The sequence below is a fragment of the Neopsephotus bourkii genome, unplaced genomic scaffold, assembly GCF_033783945.1.
Source record: "Neopsephotus bourkii isolate Nb327-2 ecotype Australia unplaced genomic scaffold, CSIRO-AGI_Nbou_v1 NB_1376, whole genome shotgun sequence".
Taxonomy (NCBI): Eukaryota; Metazoa; Chordata; class Aves; order Psittaciformes; family Psittacidae; genus Neopsephotus; species Neopsephotus bourkii.
The window spans coordinates 2,645,480-2,667,236 of NW_026901855.1; the positions used below are offsets into that span (position 1 = coordinate 2,645,480).

At 45.0% G+C, this 21,757-nt stretch overlaps 2 protein-coding genes across 4 annotated transcripts in view; one reads left to right on the forward strand and one right to left on the reverse strand.

Annotated features, from left to right (window-relative positions):
• Positions 1–21,757, reverse strand: part of ACYP1 (acylphosphatase 1) — a 428,968-nt gene that overhangs the window by 368,501 nt on the left and 38,710 nt on the right. The gene's annotated exons all lie outside the window — the stretch shown is intronic.
• Positions 1,892–21,757, forward strand: part of IFT43 (intraflagellar transport 43) — a 47,875-nt gene continuing 28,009 nt past the window's right edge. Inside the window, exons 1-4 of one of the 3 annotated variants that reach the window (XM_061367450.1) lie at positions 1,892–2,051; positions 2,548–2,637; positions 8,895–8,924; positions 18,795–18,862. In XM_061367450.1, coding sequence (XP_061223434.1) covers positions 1,998–2,051; positions 2,548–2,637; positions 8,895–8,924; positions 18,795–18,862 — 242 coding nt within the window. In that variant the 5' untranslated portion in view covers positions 1,892–1,997. The remainder of the gene's footprint in view (positions 2,052–2,547; positions 2,638–8,894; positions 8,925–18,794; positions 18,863–21,757) is intronic. The other 2 variants (XM_061367452.1, XM_061367451.1) reach the window with 2 other exon arrangements.

Here is a 21,757-nt window from a genome sequence, read left to right on the forward strand (position 1 = left end):
AGCACAGTGTGCCTTGGGGGAAGCTGGGATGTTAGTGGGGTGGTGTCTGGGATGGGGACCCTGGGGAACGGTGAGGAGGGACTTGGGTCAGTTCCAAACAAGTGAACCCACTTGTCCTGCTGGTTTGTGGTCTGTCTGTCCAGGGTGGCACCTGGTACTGGATCCTACCTTGCCTCTGGAAGGAACACCAGGCCAGCTAACTGCCCGTGGCCACAGCTGGCAGTGCACTCCTAAACCAGGAGTTCCTGCCCTCCAGCTTCAGCATACACTGCCCTGGGTGCTATGACACTGCTCTTAGGATGCTCTTTCCCATCAAGAAGGCCAGCCGTAAGTGTACATTTGTACTCCTTCAGCAGCTACTACAACTCTGCCTCTTGGTATATATGGAACTGCATTGTTGTGGCAGCTCCTCCGAGGAGCAGATGGGAACTAGAAAATGCAGGGACATATCCCCCATGGCCGTGGTGGTAAAGCACAGGATGGGGTGGAAACTGCCCTCTCTACCTCATGAATACTTGAATCTTAAGAGAACAACGAAGTATCTGGAAGATCATAACTTCATAGAGGCAACCAGCCTGGCTTCAAAAAAGGAAAATCACATCTCACTTACCAAATTCCTTGAACATGTCAAGGTTTGTAAAGGGAGATAGTATCTTTTATTAGACCAATTGATGTAGCTGGAAAAAACAGATAAGCTTTCAGGCACAGAAACACTTCTTGTATGGTTTTTTTCCAGCTGTATCAGTTGCTCTAATAAAAACCTATTACCTCTGCCCACAAATCTTATTTCACTTAATCCTTAGATCATCACAGTCACAGCACAACTACTTGAAAATGTCAGTAAGGAATGGAAAAAAGAATTATTTGACACAATTTATTTAGACATCTGAAAGTTCTTCACCCAGTCTGTGAACTTCTACTAAAGCTAAGCAGGTATGGAGTGAGATGGGGGCCCTTTAGTGGAAGGTGTTCCTGGACGGCTGAAAACTTTAGGGTGATGCAGTCAGTTTTTCTCATGGCACAGTGTAGTCTGTGATGTGCTACAGTTGTTGAGTGTAGCAGATGAATAAATGGATGACACTTATTTAGGCTAATGAGGATGGGTGAAGATCCCAAGGAATGTCAGATACCAGAAAAATAATACAAGCAAATAGACAAAGCACTGGAGAAAGAAAAGTTTATTTAACATGTGGAGGTAAACCTATATCTACTTACAATTAATCTATGCATCTGTCCAGCCAAGAAAGGGACCAGGGGTTGTTTTATGCAGCTCAGTGGAAATCTCTGCACAACTTAGCTGGAGAGGCATACGTGTAATGATCTCTGAGCTTATATTTCATCCCTCCACTGAGTGCTCTGGGGACCAGCTGCTCCATCTGGAAAGCAGTGTTAAAGCTAGAGAGAATTGGGAAGAGCATCAGAAGCAATCAGGAGACTTGGCAAAACCGCTCTTTGAGGAGCCAGATCTACAAGGCTGGATTATCTGCCTTAGTGGGAACTTGACTAATACAGTAAAGAGCTGGAGAAGACAGAGTGTCAGGCAGTTTTTACCCTGCCCCTACTGCAGGTGAAACTAAAAACTGATCAGAGTACTTACATGATGCATTGTGCTGAGAAACTGTAGCTCCGCTGTCACTGTTAGGCCAAGGTTTCAGGACTGCTAACGGGGCTGGATATTTATATGGTTACCAGGAGCACCGAGCGTGGCAATACACCGCCGGCTGCTTGGCAGCACACCCAGCCGGTGATGAGCCAGTCTTTACCAGGTGCGCAGACTGCCCGCTGCCTCCGGCTCCTGGGCCAGGCCCCGGGCTGCCCCGAGGGGCCGGGAGAGGCGCCCACGGGCACAGGCTGAGTTCCGTGTGTATAGTACCCGGGGCTGGCGCAGGCCGGACCCGCGGGGTGGTGTGGGCCGGCGGCGCGGCCGTTGAGGGTGGCGGTTGCTGGGGCGGGCTGTGTGCCGGAAGCACCGGCGGCGGCGGTGGCTGCGGCGGCGGATGGAGGCTGAGCCGGAGCGAGCGGAGGCGCCACGGCGGGGGCTTATTGCCGGGGTGAGCAGGCCCGGCCCGCTGTGAGGCTGCTCTGCTGCCCGCGGTGCGAGCTGCCTGTTACCGGTCGCGTTGGCGCGAGAGGCCACCTCAGGGCCGGGCCCTGGTCTCTCTGAGAAGGGGCCTGTAATCGCGGGCCGCTCGCATGAGAGCGCGGCTGAGGCGGGCTCGGGGCCGGCGGTTCCCACAGCGCAGCGGCGGAGGCGGGGAAACGGCACCGGCAGCGTGGCGGGGGAGCTGCCCGTGGGCAGCGCCGCGGGGCTGGGCGGTGGGACCATGTGGCAGGCAGGGGTGAGCAGCCAGCGCAGCGGGCGCGGGCTGGGGTTGGCTGTGGGGTAACCGTACCGCTGCAGTGCTTTAAGCACTACCCAGGGGAATGTGCCTGGTTTCACGCACAGCGTGACGGCGGAGCTGCTGCTGCCGGTTTTCCCCGCTCTGAAGGGGCTTTTGTCAGTAACCATGTGCCCTTTGCTCCTTCGCGTTTCCTCCTGCACTACAGGTACTAGAGATGGGTCGTCGGGCCCGGCAGGAGTTTTTTCCAGATGAAAATCCGATCAGGAAGAGTTCCCAGTCTGCTTCTCTTGGAGAGGTGGGTGTCCTGTCAGGAGAACCTGGCTGTAATCCTGCTGGTATCTCCAGCGGACAAGTCTTCATTTCTGCTGAGATTCTTTCCCACTTGGTGTGCTCTGTCCCTCGAAGTTCATCTTTAGTGTTGGGAGCCATGTGACTGCCCTGTCCATTGGTGTTGCCCTCTGCATGAAGTGTAGTTTTCACAGAGGGTCATACCTGGGGCTACAGTTTCTCTTGTGTGACCTATGGAGAGTAGTATCAAACAGGACTTAGGGCATCTTCCTCCTGTACATGCGTATCTTCCATGAGCATTAAAATAGGAGCAGGCATACCATTTTGTGACGTTTACCACTGTCTATGGTAGCAAGACAGAACAGAGGTAAGCAGATGCCTTATTTTTGCTGTTTGTGTTTGCTAGAGCCAAGTGCAGTATCTGAGATGGTCAGTATCAAGATTGTTCCTCTGTACACAGGCTACAAAGGTCATGCTAGAAGCCAGCTTTGCCACATCTGAGACTTTGTCTTGTGGGTAATAACATGCAGACTTAGTTCCCACTTGGCTTTGGAGAAAAACTTTTGCTCAGATTTTGTTCTGTCAGTACATTTTCAAAAGGTAGCAGATGGTCCGGAGCCCCTCTTTCACGGGAGAGTGATGCAGCTCCCCCTCATACCCAGAAATGTGAGATGTGAACCCTTTCCATTCACTTTCTTGCTTTGTGCTGCAGAATGCTGAAATTCTACCTGAAAGTTTGCTCTCTCATGTTAGCACAGCTTCTCCAGAGATATCTCCTACTGGAAAGAGCACCTGTGGAGTAATGGATTTTGCTCCCTAATACCTTCAGATGGACAAAAGGGTCACCAGACTTGCACCTTATCGACAGTCATATTTGTTTAAATGAGATTGTCTTTAAATTACAGACCCACTTTGCCCTGCTGGCCACCCTGGCACTAACTGTGCTTCAGGCTACTGTGCTCAGAACCTTCTGTCTTGAGAGTGGCTACTCCCTGGTTCTCTGTGCCATTGCAAAACTCTCATTACTGACTACTGGTTCAGTAGTAGTTGTGTCCCAGCCATCTGTGCCAGAGCGGTTTTGTGGGGGAGTATCTCCTCACAGCCCCTGTGACACTATTGAAAATATGCTGTTATGGCTTAGCTTACAATAATACATCATAGAACAGTTGTGGGGTTTGGTTTTTGTTCTGGAGAAAGTATGGTGTTTTCTTTTGATAGGTGTAATGGAGAATCATTCCCCACCTATCCATTCTCCCCTCTTTGGGTATGCTGTAGGAGTTCAGGAGGGATTCCATGAGGGAGTTTGTAGAAGGCATAACTTAAGAATGGAAATAGCCATAGGTCCTGTAGGTAGAGAAAGTTTTAAAGAAACCAGTTGGTTTAAGTGGGTGTAATTGTTGGTTAGCCTTCAGATTAGGGTGGCTCACTGTCAAGATTGTTCTCTTACTGGAACTGGCTGTCCTAGTTCAAGGGCTGATTCCCTGGTTAGAAGAAGCCCAGGGCTGACTGTAACTTACTGCAGTTGTACTTTGTGTGTCTTGCTTCATAGCCATTATAATAGCTGGTAAGAGATCATAAAGGCTCCAGTCCTTGGGCACCCTTGGAGAGGACTAAAAAATAGTTACGAACTTTGGTACAAAAGCAGTGAGCTTTTCAGCAGCAGAAGGGTGAGGCCTTCCATGCTTTACAAGATTCAAATATGTTATTACTGGATCTTAACCACAGGAAGAACTGTTTGTGTCAATAGTCCCCCTTCAGACAGTTCTTTGTTGCTAAATGTTTTTGTTAACTGCAAACCTTGGAGCTACTGGAGAAGAGACAAAATCCACTATAAATAATCCTCAGCCTTTGCTCCAGAGTTGGAGGCTTCTCCTACACGATCATATTTGATACCAAAGCAAGCATTTAATAGGACTAATACTGTTTTTTCCTTCTTCCTACATTGGCAATCACGTTTTACTTTTCTGGAAGCTTGGCCTTGGCTTGCCATCAGGTGGTGGGGTCAGCTGTGATCATGGATGTCTCATTCAGTCATCTGGTCATCTTGAAACCTTTTCAAGGAAACTTCCCAAAAGAAATGCAAAATAAATTAAAAAAAAATAAATTTTTCTGGACCTGGCAGTAGTGGAAGAGGCCCCATGGAATTTATTTCAGCACAGGAGGTTTTATTCTTATTGTGGATTTTGAAGACCAAGGGGTTTGTCTTAAACCTTTGCCACATTCATACCTTCATGTGCAGTTTCACAGTCAGGATGGTGATTCTGCCCACAGTAGTTCCAGAGTGTTAAAACTGTTTTAAGATTTACCTTGACATTTTTTATTCTTTTTTTTTTGTAATTCCTTGTCAATCCACCCAGTTTCCACCCAGCTCAAATTTCTGGTATGAACATACTGTTTGTGCTATTGTTCTGGTCTTTTCATGACATTGAACAGTCCAGGAAGTGTTTTCCAGGCAGAGCAGCTTCCTTGAAGGAAGCAGAAAGTACCTGTCTATCCATGTTTCAACATTTGAGCTTATTAAAAGGGAATTCACTTTGAGGGGTGAAAAACTCATTTAACATAATTAAAAAGATCTTTGTTTTGAAGTGAGTAGGCAAATCATCTGACTTGGAGCATAGATCTTACCTGATTACTGCTGATCTCCTTGACCTGGACTCTGTCTTCCAAAAAGAGACTGTAATCAATGGTACATCTTCTCAACTGTGTGTTTTTTCTCATGAAAGTGTTGTTAAAACCTCCTTTCCTAGAGCATAACTGCAGTCTCTTGTGCCCTGTAGCCCAACATACTTTCCTCCGAGGTTCATGAAAACAGCACAATACCTTAGTATCTTTTCAGTGCCTGTTGTGTGTATATATCTCCTACAATAAGTCCCTGAACTGCAGCAATGTAGCTGTAATTCCTCTGACCAAATCTCTATTTGATAATTCCCATTCCTGTGTGGAAGTATCTGGATTCTCCTCAGATTCGGACCTCTAGCTCCTTAAGGTGCTCAGTAAGGGTCACAAAGCTCCGAGTCTGCCATCTGAGATGCACAGCATTCCTGCCTTTGCAGAAGTACAAGTACTGACAAACAACACTGCAGCTATGTGTTATTTCATGAGGCAAGAAGGAACATGATTATTTGGTGTAATTGGTGCAGTCATCATCCTGCAGCAAACGCTGAACATGTTCCTGGCCTTTAGAGCTCCTTGGCAAATCAGCAGCACTTCTTGGGCACCCAGGGGAATATGCTGTAAATGGGAATTCCTAGAGATAAATCTGCTTGCTGCATGCCAGAACTCCGCATTTCAAACATTCATTTTCAGAGGGGTAATTTTTCCACTGGGAGGCCTTTCCCATCCCCTGGCTTGATGTGTTACTTTTTACTCATCTTGATGCTATCAAGTTTCTGACAAAATGGGACATACTCAAGCTGGTCATGTTGTTTGTATAATGTGAGGGGCAATTCATATAATGAGATCTGTTGAAGATCTTTGCTGTCCCATCGTACCAGGACTTCTGGACACTTTTGTAGAATAAAAGTCAAACCTCTTTCCTGGCTCTAACATCACTGCATATGACATCCTGAATGCTGGCTTGATGACATCTGCCAAATAGCTGGCCAGGTTTGGAGCTCTTGAGGAGATTGATTTGGAAAGCTGAGTGGAAAAGCCTTTTTTGTAAAGATGTTTCAGCAAATTTTTCCTTTTCTGTGTCACAGCAAGAGGGAACTGTTTGATGTTCCATAAAAAATCAGTATGCAAAAATATTGTAATATTATCCTGCTTCCATAGACTGTTTTTTCTTTAGACTAGAGAAACAAGACTCCCCTGGAATCTTGTTCAAGACTTCCCTGGTTTCTGCCTCTTACAGTCTCAATATGAAGTTGTCATGTCTGTCTGGCAACACTTTGTAGATGCTTTGAGCGGAGACTGCTTTAGTAGGCAATATGTCAGCCTAAAGGATGAGGGTTTTCCAGACTATGTTGAGAATATCTCCACACAGGTAGGACAGGACCACTTTCACCTTTTATCGGGGTTTACTCCGTAACCATCTAAGTTCCCTGCTGGTTATCTTCCCTGTGTTTCGCCACAGCCTGGGTAAAGGCTCTGTGCTTTCACTCCTGAAAATATGTTTTTCTCTTGTTGTCCTGCTTAATGTTTGTAAGCTTGCCTATGTACTTGTGGTCCTGGGTGATATTGAAAAGCATTTCTGTGCTGTACAAAATACCTTACAATAGATTAATGCAGGCAGACAAAAGCTTGGGCCACCTCCACTGCATATTGGAAGAATGTTCCCACAGGTGGATTTTGCAAACCAGTGATTCGGACTTCCACCATCCAGCTTACAAACACTCTGGCAGTGATTCTGTAGGCTGACATCCAGGCATCACTTAAATAGGACTCAGTTATCTAACCCAAGAGAACAGCTACAAATCAATTGCTCAGGTGAAATCAATGTGGAAGATAGCTAAAAAAAGTGGTTGTTTAAATGTTTTTCCAGAATGTGTTGTCTAGCTAGATTTCTTTCTGTGCTAATGCAGTCCTGTACCACTTGGGCTCCCTACATCCAGAGAAGCTTGGGTCAAGTTGGGCCCCGCAGAAGCCTTTCTGCTCTCATGTGGGAGCAAGTGGATCTCTGGCTGACAGATACACCCTTTGAACAGATTTTACCAGTTTGGCAAATCTGATTTCCTTTATGTTGCTCACTGATATGGACACTCTGTACACCCCCTGCCTCAACATGCATGTAGCCTCCCTCTGCTCCTGTCATGGTATGACCACGAGATCAGATGACAGCAGAGACACTAAGGGACTCAGATACCAAACCACTTTAATCAGGTATATGTACTTTATTAATCACATGGTTTCCCTGTTCCACAGGAGAGATGATGCACTCCGAAAGAGAAGTCAGGTGGGTTAGTATAGTGTTTCTAGCCATCCTGCGTGTACTTCTGGTGGAGGGTCATGAGATACCCTAGATTGTCTCCCTGTGTGATTCTGAACACTGTCATTTCTAGGATAGTATAGAGATTACCAGATTCTTAATTGCTTCCTTGCATTTGGTGCCTAGCAAGTGGTTATCACTACTGGTGGTGTTGGCAGTCTGCTCATCAGAAAGACAAGCTGCTTTCCTTGAATTACTCATCTACCCCATTAACAAAGCTATTCCCTTACTCTATAGGGTTAGCTAAAATTCATCTCCTAAAGCTAACACTGTTGTCAGCTATGTCTGTCTTATGCTGACTGCTACAGCTTCTGCTTCCAGCAGAGGATCTAAGGTTGCCTTGAGAAACAGTAGCTCCTGGAAAACAGGCTGCAGCCTGCTACAGTATATAACACCTATTATGACCAGTCCAGCATAATTTCTGGTCTCTGTCATGGTTGCAGAGCCTATCCATAGAAATTTTTCCAGTGTCCTACGCACCTGAATAATATGGGGCTTTTCGTGCTATGGGGCAATGGAACTAAGTCTGTTCTCCTTCTCATTTGGTTGGTTGTAGTGTGCTTTTCAAGATCTGACTGCTGGCAGACTTCCCTGCCACTGCAGTCAGCCCTGCTTTGTTTTGTATTGAAATTGGTATATGCATAAATGACTGTGGATATAAAAACCTTACAATGGTGGGATCAACTTTGTACTTTGTTCAGGTGGGTTAGGTTGCAAAGCATGTACTGCAGGACAGTATTGTGTACAGTTCTGGTGTCCTCAACATAAAAAGGACATGGAACTGTTGGAACAAGTCCAGAGGAGGGCCACGAGGATGATCAGGGGACTGGAGCACCTCCTGTATGAAGATAGGCTGAGAAAGTTGGGGCTGTTCAGCCTGGAGAAGGCTGCGTGGAGACCTCATAGCAGCCTTCCAGTATCTGAAGGGGGCCTATAGGGATGCTGGGGAGGGACTCTTCATTAGGGACTGTAGTGACAGGACAAGGGGGTAATGGGTTAAAACTTAAACAGGGGAAGTTTTAGACTGGCTATAAGGAAGAAGTTCGTTACTGTGAGGGTGGTGAGGCACTGGAATGAGTTGCCCAGGGAGGTTGTGAATGCTCCATCCCTGGCAGTGTTCAAGGCCAGGTTGGACAGAGCCTTGGGTGACATGATTTAGTGTGAGCTGTCTCTGCCCACAGCAGGGTGTTGTAACTAGATGATCTTAAGGTCCTTTGCAACCCTGACTATTCTATGATTCTATGGCAGCTGTTCATACCAATCTTCGAGCTATTTTGTGCAGGCTTCTGTAGTTCTTCTAACTTCTTTCTCTCTTTTTCCCTTCCTGATCCTTTTAGGATGAAGACTCCGAAGAAAAGGTTGACCATGTAAGACTAGAGGTTTTCTAGGTGGATCCTGGCTCCTCTGAAGGGGATTAGTAGGACTCATCTACCCTAACAGGGGACTCTTGGAGAATAAGGCAAAGTGTGCGTCAGACGCAGTGCCTTTCCTGCACCCTTTGTTCCAATCACTGACAGGTTTTTTGTTATCTTTGGAACAGCTGTTCTTACCAGCTACTGCATTTTGTTCTGAGGTCACAGATACATACACGGCCATTGGAATGATAACTCTATTTTCATTTAAAAGTCAGGCCATCAATTAACTAATAGAGTACAAAACCTTACTGAGCCTAGATTTGCTGTCCAGTAGGGTCAGCTTGCTCATACAAATGAAAATTTGTCTTCAGGGATTATGAAGTCTTGCTGGTTCCCCAGAGGAGGAGGCCAGCCAGTGGTAACAAGGATGTGTGCCTTTGAATTTTCTGAATCCTTTTATTTTTTATTTTTTATTTATTTAATTTTTTTTTGCACTGGAATGCTAATATCTGTGGTTAAAAGGATGGCATAGTGCTTCTTACCAGGATCCTGTTACACAGAGAAAAGGAAGATACATGCCCTTTCTTACCCTGCAGCAAAGCTAAAATACAGCTTGGCATTCATTTGGCATTAGAGGCCAGGGTGGTGCCATTCAGAACAACCTGAGAACAAGCATGCTTTTCTGTTAAAAATCTTTGGACTAGTTGTCTTGCACTGTTGCTGACCATGGAATTGGTTTTGTCCAGTTTTTCCGGGCTAGAGTTGCTGTCTGTGTATGTTAGACGATTAAAACATCCTCTCCCTTACTCTTAATTCCTTTTGTTGAAGCACCAGCCAATACTGGTAGCATAGTAGATTCATTTGTGAAATTTAAAGCCCAGAAAAGAAACACGTATCACCCATCTCATTAATTCTGGCCTCAGAAGAGTACGCTCATCACAAGGAGTTAAAGACTATTCAGATTAGCTCAGTTTTCTCTTGGTAGTGCTAGAGATGATATTGTAGGAGAGATCCACTGGGTTTATTTGTCAGTGATGGATAGTTAAAGACTATGCCCAGAGCACTTTTCCATTTATCGGGTAAAGAGGCCTTCCACTGATGGGTATAGTTTTGGGGACTGGTTACCCAATAGAAATTTTTCCTGATAATTGATCTAAACCCACCCCCACCCCCCTGAACCAGTCCTTACAGTCATTTCACTGGAACTAATTCCACCTCCACACAGTGCCCTAAATCATTGATTCCCAAGGTCTGCTGTACTAAGTGGTAGCTGGTCACATGCCACAGGCATCTTCTTGCTCCTGGCTGCTAAATTTCATTAAAACAACTAAACCGATGTGACTCTTCCACATGAGCAATTATTGTTGCTTCAGGGACGTTATGCAATGGTGCCTGGCAAGGAGATTTTTCCTTGGTGTGAAGTGATCCCTGCTTTGAAACCCCTCTTGTCTGAGTAATTCCTTCACCCGTATTCAGGCTTATGCTCATGGTCTCACTTTATAGTATTTTTGCATTTTTTAATGCCTGTGAAGGATAACAAAATGGTTAACTGTGTGTTCAGGAATCTTACTGATCAGTAAGCTTTTTATAACTTAAAATACTATATGCTTACAAACTTCGGTTAATTGTATTGTAAGTCTTTTCCAAACCAGTTATTAGTGGAACTTTACTTTATAAAGTGTGATCCAAAACTTGCTGCAGTATATCCCTCCTTTAGTCATCGCCTGGCCAAGCTGAAATACTTGGCTTCTTGAATCATTTGTCCAAAGTTGGCCCTTTTGTCCCCCTGATGGCTCATGTAACCCTTCTCTGAACTCCCTTTGGGCTGTGCAGAGTGTTACAGTCTGAACTCTTCATGGATTTGGTCCCTTTCCTCTTGCTGTGCTGAAGATACTCTGTGACTGCCGGAATACCAGCAAACAGCCCCATCTGGACTTTTGATGTGAACGTACCTGCTTAAGTCCTGCCCTCCAGCCATTGCCTGCTTGGAGACTTGTTTTGCATCCCCTGGCAACCCACTCATTTTGGATCTGAATTTTTGCCAGGTGAATCACTCATTTGGCTGCACCTTCCAAGGCTGCCTGGGACATGTAGCCAAAAGGCTTTAAGGCTGATCAGTGGTATAATAAAGGGTGTATCCTAATATCTCAGTTAATTTGCAGAGGCAGAATAGGCAGGAGGAGTATGAACACGGCTGTGAGCCAAAATTTTGCTGGGTACTCTTCCTGGCATTGCCACGGATTTGCTCTGGGGCCTTGGAGAAGTCCCTCCTCTGTTTTTCTTTAGTCCCTGTCTGAAAGGAAGACTAGAGCTTTATGCAGAAGAACTGTGGGGATTCCCTAAACACAGATCCACAAGGGGCTTTTGATCCCTTACGCTCATAGCAAAATCCAGAGTCTGTATTAGGTAGTGTGTGGACAATCTCAGGATGGGTCTGGGGATCTATTAGGGTGATAAAAAGTGGCTGGGAACTGGAGTGTGTCTGAAACCCTGGCCTTCCATGGAGATCTGCCCCATTCTGAGAGCTCTGGGAGCACATGTCCCTCTGCTAGCAGTGAGTGATCCTGATCCCTATCCTGTGTTTTGTTGCCTTCAGCAGTGGAGCAAGGTTTTTCTTTGCATTCAGGGACTTCCAGGAATGGAGGTGTTCATTTGGATGTTGAAGCCACATGCTTTACACATAAAGATTAAACTCTTCATCTCCTTTCCGAGCTGCAAGATACTGATTTTATTGTCCTTTTCCTCCTACTGGGGGATGTATCAACTAATGTTTACACCACATCCTTGGAGAATATTATATGTAATGACAAAGCTATGAGCTGTTCTGGGCCAGAGAAGGCTCTCAGTTCTTTCTTCTGAAGCCACTCTGCTTTGCAAATGGATCTGAAAGAACTTTGGGGCTGCAGGGAAGAACTCTCTGACTGAAGGAAAACAGCATTTGAGTGGGAAGACATCTGTTCCAGTCCTAATGAATCTAGCTGGTGCCTTGTTCTCTGGTTGTGCTTTGGTCTTTCATGGACTGAAGAGGCGAGAGCACCTGATTTGTGACTGTTAGGTGAATGCAGACCTCTGTGGCTCTGTACCACTCAAAGATTGAGTGACAACATGCTTTAAGGCAGCAGTTGGAAAAAGGATTTGACGGTGTGACCTTTTCAGAGCTAGCACCCAAGTCCTTCTGTAGTTCTAGTTCCCAGTACTTTTAAAACAATTCTGGTGGAAAAATGAGAAGATGTTATTTAGGTTAAGACATGTCAGGAGCAATTGTTTTCAATGAATGTTTGTTGGAAGAACTATCAAAAAAATGTAAGAACCTGAAGTATGAAGCCAACTGTGGGCTTAAATTGCTAAATTGCTGAGTTCAGTGGGGCTGCTTGAGTGAGTGTATTTGCATCCTAAAATATAGCATAGAACGATGCAGAGACCCCCTGGTGAGAAGCAACCTTCACTCTGCCTGGGGAGGTACCAGTTTGGTTACCATAAGTACCTTAAGCTAGATCGTTTCCAGACTCAAGCTGACTCACATGGATCCTGCTTGCAGGTGTGTCTGCACCTGTGATGTAGACATAGCCTGGGGCTTGATATGATCAGGGCCTTTAATCAAACTGGTGTTTTCCTGACCCAGTTCTTACCCTCACACAGTGGTTGGCACCCAGCTCCACACTCTCATTCCATTGTCTGGTCTGATTTGGATCTGCAGAGCAGCCACCCTCCAAGTACTCTTCCCCACATCCCTGGAAACTTAGGAATATGAGACTGAGGAGCCCAGCAGTGGCTACACTCAGCTGGGTGCTTTCTGGGGGACCTTATTTGTGTAAAAATAATCAGAGTCATTTAGGCACTGTCCAGCCACTCTAGTTCAGAGAGTTCATGACTGAAAAAGTCGTGTGTAACTGTAATGCAGTCTCTTATAGCCCTTTTTGTATTTACAACTTATATTGCAGTAAGATCTAGAGAGCATTGGTGCACGATTAGGAAAAAAAATTCCTATTCCCAAAGACCGTATGGCCTGACAGCATTGTTTTTCTCTAGTGCCCTGTTCTCCCCTGTGATCTTCAATTTCTAGAAGAGCCCTCACCGGGGCATTTTGTATACTGCGCATTGCCAGGGTTTTGCCTTAGGCATACAATTTGGAGTGGAGTAGTCAGCTCTTGAAGCAACTGGAATCTCTGAGAACTTGGGAGGGTTCTTGTGAGACAGAATTTCCTGTAGCTGTTGCACATTGTCAATGCCCTCCCTTTTGCATGCTTGTCCTGGGCTGAGCTGAATTTGTCCCTCCATATCACAGAGTTTCTGTCAGCTGTTTGGATTCTTGCATTCTGCAAATAAACACCCACCACCAAAGGGAACCAGCATCCAAGGAATCATCGGCTTTTTTTACCTGCTGCCATTTTACAGGGATTGTTTCTTTTTCCCCAGTGGTCTTCGGTTGCTTGTAGAAATGCTGGATTCCCAGCCTGTTCCTGGGGACCGCTCAGCTGGAAGGTGGCCAGATTCTCCAGGAGGAATCTCAAAAATGCAGCTGAACTTTTGTTCCCTAATTAGGCCAACTTCCCTAGTGTGAGCCCCAGCACTGCATGGCCTGGAGCTCCCCAAGGTCTTGCACTGCCTCTCTCCTGTGCACCCCGAGTGGCCGGCCAGCAGGGCAGTTATTTTCAGCTTTCTGAGCTTATCTACCAGCCTTTTGATGACATCTACTGAAACAGCATTTCTAGTCAGCCATGTTTCCCAGCCTTTCTAGTTGTATCCTTCCTGCTTGGCTACCTTGATGTGGATTAGAGACAATCCCATTGAAAATAATACTATTCAAAGCTTTTCCGTATATTTATGCCACGCTTTCAGTGCTCCTGGACCCACCTGAAGGCAACAAAAGAACTGTAGGAGTGGTGGAGATGGATGTGGGAACATGTCTTAAGGTCCTTTCTAACCCTAACTATTCTATGATTCTGTGATTCTATGACAGTATGTAGCACAGGGTAACAGCAAACTGAGAGATGCTTAGGAATACTGGAAGGGCATCTCCCTCTTAACTATGGGTTGTGAGAGCGTTCTACTGTGGTAACTCCTTGCTCAGAGAATCAGATTATTGTGTGCTGCTTCACTGTTTTGATGCAGTAATTCCTGAGACAGGTTAAGCCAAATGCTGCAATATGACAGCTTTCATAGCTGCCCATGTAAGCTGACTAGCTAGCTGACCATTATTTTAGGGAAGAAATTCCTGATAGCTGTTTAACAATATGAGCTGCACCTTTGCATGCTATGATGTTTGAAGCTCCCCAAGAACTTTCTCTGTCTCAATAGCACCTTCCCTAGTAAAGACAGGTCAGTGACCATGAAGGACAGTTTGTGGATGAAAGGGAAATCCAGTATTTTCTGCTAGGAATTTAAGACATGCAGAAGTCATTGGAGGGTATTTATTAAAATGATAGGTACTACTTTGAACTGTCTGTGGACATGATGAACAGAGCTAGCAGAGACGGGTTGTTCTTTGCAAAAAGCCAAGGCTTGCATAGATCTTTAATTGATCCCTTTTTGACATCATACATTCTCTGAAATCAGTATAGACTGTGTTATGTGGCTGCTTGGAAGCAGTAGGGCTATTTGACTTACAGCTCCTTAACTGACAGCAGTCAGAACTAATCCATCAGGCCTGGTTTTGGAGATTTGTGTTTCCTCAGTCAGAAGAGCCTCAGGCAGCTATCTGGAGAAGAGGAAATTAGAGACTGGCCATACTTCTTTCTTTCTGCACTGTGGTCAGTATTGGATAAAAAAAAAAGGCACCTACATACTGTATAAAATCTCACAGTGTTTGTGTATTGGGCAGAACGTAGATCCCACACATTTTAGGAGATGTATTACATGACAGAAAAATTGTGTGTCCTCTGTTGCATGCTGCAATGTCATTTGAATCCCTGCTTCCCTGTACAGAGAGCTCACTGTTTCAAAGGAGTTGTCATGTTGATGAAGGTAAATTAATCCGTATTTCCAGACCCACCTGAGAATCTGAGTGACCAAACATGTCTGTAATCTGTGTTGTGGTAGGTCCTAAAAGAAACTTTGCTGGATCCTGAGGATCCAGAGACACACAGGGTAGTTGCTTTCATGAGGAAAGCAACATCCAACTAGCACCTTCAAAACTGCAGACATGATCTGACAAGTAGCCTGGAAATTTCTGCCTTAATGGGGAAGCCAAATTAGAATTCTACATCTGTCTGATAAGAAAGGGCCTCACTACAGATAAAGAAGAACAGAGTTTCTACTTTAATGCAGGAAAGATGGAATTCAGGCCAGTCATTTTTCAAAGGAGAGATAAAATTCTGATTATAGTGGTAATATGAAAGTGTTGGTAGGAAGGTGGCCTGAGAAATGCAGGAAAAGTGCCATCACAAAAATGGTGAGCTGGATTTCTGAGGGGAAAAAAAAAGAAAGAAGAAAAAAAACCCAAACTAAAAAGCTGATCATGGCAATGTTCCTTGAAAAGGAGACTATCTGCAGAAACTAAGGTAGAAGAAACCTTCTGGAGGTGAATAACTGACAAAGCTGAAGTGGGAAAGCAAACCACAGCAAGTAAGTGGTTAGTGTGAAACAGAGTGAGCAGCATGATCTGAGAGAGAACACTGTTGTCAGGAGGTGGTGGAATCTCAGTGTTTTGAACACCAGTGTGTTTTGGTGGACAGTTTAGGTTTTGCATTTGGGAACATACGTAAAAATCTTGCCCAAATAATATGTAAGTACCAACAAGTTCTATCATTTAAAACCCCCAGTCTTTTTCACCAAAAAGGTATGCTCAGGAGCAGATTTGCTCCATTATGGAAGAACAGTGTCCTCTTTCTGCTCTGCTCTCTCTGGGGCTGACATTCCTCCCACTTTTTGCCTCAAGCTCTTGCTTGCAGCTTCAGTGTCCCTAACTGTCACCACATTATGGCAATGTATGACATTGCATTCTCAATTGTAAATTATGCTGAGGTTTTGGAAATGTGAAAGTATATGAAGGTAGGTGTATTTACTTGACAAAAGTGCATGTGGCATGTGACTTTATTATGGCACTTTCCAGGCAACTAACAAAGAAAAGCTATTTATCCTTAGCTGACAGTTAACATTGTCTTTCCTGTTGCTTGTGCTCCTGTAGACAGTTCAGTAAGAATTACCTGTTTTATTGCAAGAGGAATAAAAGACCTGTAGGTATATGTGAGGTGTTTGTCAGGGTCTGACATTCAGGCTTGCCTGGTGTGTATGATCATAGAATCATAGATAAGTTAGGGTTGGAAAGGACCTTAAGATCATGTAGTTCCAACCCCTCTGTCATGGGCAGGGACACCTCACACTAGACCATGTCGCCCAAGGCTCTGTCCAGTATGGCCTTTAACACTGCTAAGGACGGAGCATTTACCGCTTCTCTGGGCAACCTGTTCCAGTGCCTCACCACCCTCACAGTAAAGAACTTCTTATATCCAGTCTGAACTTCCCCTCTTTAAGTTTGAACTCACTGCCCTTTGTCCTGTTGCTACAGTCCCTGATGCAGTCCCTCTCCAGCATCTTTGTGCGCTCCCTTAGATACTGGAAGGCTGCTATGAGGTCTTCATGCAGCCTTCTCCAGGCTGAACAGCCCCAACTTTCTCGGCCTGCCTTCATACAGGAGGTGCTCAAGCCCCTGACCATCCTTGTGGTCCTCCTCTGGACTTGCTTCAGCATCTCCATGTCCTTCTTATGTTGAGGACACCAGAACTGCACACAGTGCTCCAGGTGGGATCTCACGAGAGATCAGTGCAAATATATAACATTGGCAAGACATTGTAATCAAAGCCCTGGATGCCATGAAGTCATCCCCTATGCAAAGATTGAGGCGGTCATTCTCATCCTCTGATGTGGTGTGTCCCACTTGATGTATCTTTGATCTGAAGGCTAGTTTTGGTGATGAGGGAACTAAATTACAGGTGCATTGGAACGCCCTGGAGATGTGTTTTCCCTCAGCCTTAAGGCCCAGGTTCTTTGGTGACATTTGTTAGTTCCATGCACCTTTGTAAGGAGTTGTGAGGCTGTGTGTTGGGAACATGGCCGGCTGACCATCAGAGGGATGGTGTAAGGGGAAAGGAGTTGCTTGCATGCGTGGGAAGGATCCATGTGTGAGGGAATGCGTTTTTTGAGGTAGGGGTGTGTGTGATGGGAATAGGGATGTTTATGTGGGCATGCACGCCCATATGTGGTGTGTTTTTCCCCTTTTTCCTGGGCTCTGGGTGTGTCCAGATGAACTGAATTCAAAATGCTCCTTTTTTGGCACTGTAGTCTCTTCTCTGGTTTGGCATCTTAAGAATCTGGGGGAATCATTTAAAGATCAGAAAACTCCATTCAATTGGGCCCCTGAAGGCTTCACATTCTGTGACATGGTCATTCCAGTCGACTGAGCTCTGTCCCCTGCGGATGAGCCCATATAAGGAGGCTGTTTCCTGTGTTTCACGCTCCCTGCCTGTCCCTCTGCCCTCCTGTGCTCCCTTTGCCGAAGAAAGCTGGTATTTTGGGACTGTGGCTCCTGCCTCATTCCTGCTCCCTGTTTATTTTTGGAGGATGACTATTTTTGCTCCTATCAGGGAGCTATGCAGGGTCATGCCCCGTCCCTGCAGCAGGCAGTGGCTGCCCCTGGCAGGGTCTCTTCATTTCCCACACTTGCAAACAATGCTTCTGCTTCAAGAAATAAACACGGGAGACCCCTACCATCAGGGGTTAGCTCAACTCCTTCCTCATTCGTGGCAAGAGGTAATTTGGCTTTGTCTCAGGGTTGACCCCACCATACATGCAAGGTCCTGTCTGTCAAGTCAAAAATCCTCAGGAGTGACCCAGTTCATCCCCTTAATAAAAGCTGTGGGAGCCACCTGTCCCCCCATCATTGCTCCAACTTAGACTCCTTTTCAGTTACCGTTTTTTCCCTGTTTCAGGACATCTTTTACGCATCATCCTTTCTCATGATGCTCCCTTCACACGCCCCTGCAGCCCATCTTGCCACAATGGGCACCACAACTGGGAGTTGTATAAACTGAAATTCATCTGTTGGATTCACCATGCCTCCTTTCACCACTGCCTGTTGTGCAAAGCACTGAAGGCACTGCTGCATGAGGTGCTTCAGGCAGGAGGAACAGAGCCCAGAACTGCAAAAGGAATAGGCTGCTCCCACACGGTGGGAATTCATAGCCCTGTTCTTTGAAAATTCCCATCGTAACCCTCAGGCTGAATTCCTGTTTTCTCTTGCCACACGGCAGAGTGCCACACGAGACAATGCAAGATAATAACAGGGAGTGCCTTTAAGCTCCAGATGAACTTCCCCTTTAGCATTTCAGTGGTGGCAGTGCTGGGTTTCATCTCAACTAACTTTAACTTTAGAGGTATTTGGTATGGCTGGCTGTATCTGCACTTCATCTAACCTCCTCTTCTAGGCAGTGGACAAAAGCAGACACTTTTTAGGAACAATTCGCAGTCTAAAGCAAGATGTCTAAAATGTGCTGACTTGTACCCTAGGAAAGATGTAACATGTGATACCTCCCACTGAAATGTGGGCAGCAGTTCCCAGTAGCCATATTTTGCCAGGAGAACACATCATCTGTGGATCAGCCTGCTGCTGTACTGTGTGTTCTGGACAAGTTAAAGATACACAGATGAGAAACCTGTCAAGATACTGATTAGAGTAATATATTTTTTGTTTACCTGGACACCTACACCCCTGTTTTGTAATATTTGTCTTCCTTTTATTTTATGAATAGGCAACATTTTGAACACTACCTCTCCAGCTATTATTTGGTAAAGTTTTACATTAATATATGTGGACCTGGTGTCTCAGTCGGCTTGACTTTACCTAGACTGGAGCTGGCTCTAATGTGTCTCTTCTCTGTTTTAAAGGGTCCACCACCTAAACCCCCACGCCGGCAAGGAGGCTGGGCAGATGATGCTGTAATGGCAACTACCAAGTAAGTCCTCATGTTTTTCCTTACTAAGAGGGGCTTAGGCAAGGATTAAGTGAACATCACTAGTTGGGCTTTGCTGTTACAGGCATTGGAACAGTTTTTCTGGATGTTGTAGATGGTGTGTGTCTCTCCTTCAAACCGTTTGAGGTACTGCTCTTGCTTGGTTCTGCGGGCTAATGCTCTTCATAAATTGGCCTGGCTGGGCCACTGTGTACACGTCACTGTCTGCCAGAGGCAGTGTATTCCTTACCTGGTATAGTAACTGAAAGAAGTCAAGAACATAATAAGCATGTTAAATGCAGGAGCAGGGAGGGGGGGATTTCACTGGTTGTGCCCTTTCCAGGAGAGTGACACATGACAGTGCCCCACTGACAAGAATGCAATGAACAGTTCAGCATTCAGTGATCAGCCTTGACAGTAAAGGTGAAATTTGTCAATGTTTGTGTGTGTATGGGGTTATGGTATAATGGAAATGGATGGAAATGGTCAGCGATAAGAGATAGGAAGAAAAAAGTATACAAATTGTAGAGTGTAGGTTGAGAATCCTGGTGCTTATGAAGGACACCTAAAGGAAAGGAAATACATGTATGTGGTAATAGAATGGGTATGAAAACTGAAGGACAGTTCAGACTGGGAGATGACTTGGTTTCAAACTATTTGTTAGTTTTCAAGCTGTAAAGTTGGGCTGGTGTTGTATTTCCTATTCGCAGAGCTGAAGGGCTCAGTGACAGTGTGAGATTGCTTGTGTACATTAAGGCTTATAATAAGAGTGTATATGCCTGACATATACTTTGGAGGCACTGAATTATGGAAAAAATTCGTATTTTCTTTCCTGGAACCCTGAGAATGGGAGAGGACGTCCAGAGGGGGGTGAGAAGGGTGTTCTGTATTCTGGGGCAGCCTTTCTGGAAAACAGTACTTTTCTGGGAAAATCATCATTCTGTTTCTGAAGAATAAATCAGCTGAAAATGTGAAGACTGGAGTAAAGGAATTAAGATCTCGACCTGAACTCCTTCTGCTCCTCTCTAGCTTAACTCTGATAATGGTACTATTTTGCATAGGCTGGCTGCAGCTAGAAGTTACCATTGTAAAGATGCATCCACCTCAGGGTTATAATAAAATGCCACCAGTGATCCTGGTTCTTTGCAGGAGCAAGCAGAAGCTTTATGGAAATGTGACAGCAGACAAGGGTGAATGACACTGTTTAGGAAAAATAATTGTTGTAATTGTTGGCTAGGTGAAGGTCTGGATTGGAGGTAATACAGTTATTAAGGGCCTGGAGGACAGTGCCTGATGTGCCCTGGAGGACAGTGTGCAGGTTCCTAATGCAACAGCAGTGTGACATGTGCTACTTTGAGATGTTTTCCGTTGTTTGATACAAACCTCATCTGATATATTTAGAGCAGTAGCTATCAGTGATGCTTGTCCATTGTCCCAGCTGCATGGTTTACAGATACAGCAGGTGTATGGAGTAAATGCTCCTGTGAGGTTGGATTCAATTCAGTTGAAGAAGCAGAACAGGAGATAGAAGGCTGCAGACCTTTCTATCTGTGAGACCCTGCACAATGGCACATGAGGTGAAGATGTGCCCCTTCCTCAGTCATGCATATGATGCCCATGTTGTATCTGGCAGTATTAGTTTAATTTGTATTAAGGACTTTTATTGAATAGATTTTATGAAGGAGAGGTTTGTTCTGACTTCCTTTGGTCATGTGAGGTACAAGGATTTTGTACAACTAGTTCCCCTATCTTTTCTTTCCTTCAGCTGTGTATTCTCCCCAGGGTGATCTCTCTCCTTGTCTCCCATATAGAAGTGAGCTGCTGGCCTGTAAGGCTGTCTTTGTGACATATCCCAGAGTAAAGCCTTCATGTGAAAAGTCTGAGTCATCGGCTGATGTCATACCAATGTTGCTGTAGCTTTGTTGTTTCTGTTTTCTCAGGCTCTGTCTCCCCACAGCTTTTCAACCAGTTTGACTCAGGTTGGAAGCCCATCAAGTTAACTTGTTTCAATTTCACTAACTGTAGATGTAGTTAGAATAACATGCTTCTGTTGATATATCTGATGTAGGTATAAGAAGTTTTATGCCAGTGTAACTGAGCCTACACTTGGGAATTGTACTGCTTTAAGTAATTTCTTTTTTCAAAATGGACAATGTAAAAATTGTAAATTCTGTTCTGTTCCTTACGCTGTGCAGAGAGGCTACAGATACTTAAACTATTTTATACTATATTTCTAGTTCAGAGTCTTACCAATGTGACATCATTTGAAAATGTTCTTTTTGTTTCCATTTGGTGCATACTAGAGTAACATTTAATTTGCAACTTGTTTTTCTGTTTTTCAATCTTTGCTGCTCCTTCTTAGTCCCTTCCCTGCCCAGCTCTTGTCATACCTAGGTGATCCTGCAAATACTCTCACCGTCTTGCTGGTTCCTTCTGTCAGACTACTGCTGTCTCAGACTGTTGCAAGACAGGAAGAGGAGAAGTGCCCTTAAACTTTTCCAACCTGCAGTTAGTTTTGAAATTAAATCTCACAGATGGTGTGCAAGTAAGATGCACTGTTTTATCATGAGTTCCCATAGCATTTGCAAGTGTCAGGTATTTAAATTCCAGAAAATTAGTAAAATGCTGCCTTTAGTGGTAAGTTTTCAGAAGTTGAGCATGGAAAGATTACTTTGCTCTTCTGGTACCTCTGTAGAATAGCTGTCATTGCTAGGAGTCCCATTTTGTAAATCTGGATAATGAAGAGGACTGCAGGAAGTGTCTGAGCAAACCCTCAGACTGGTCCTCTGCAGTCAGCAAATAAATGGTGCAAAATAGTGACAGAAGTCGTTTTCCCTTACTGGTGGGGCCCTCTGCACCAGGGTCTACTGTATTTGTTTAAATTTGTATTCAAAGAGG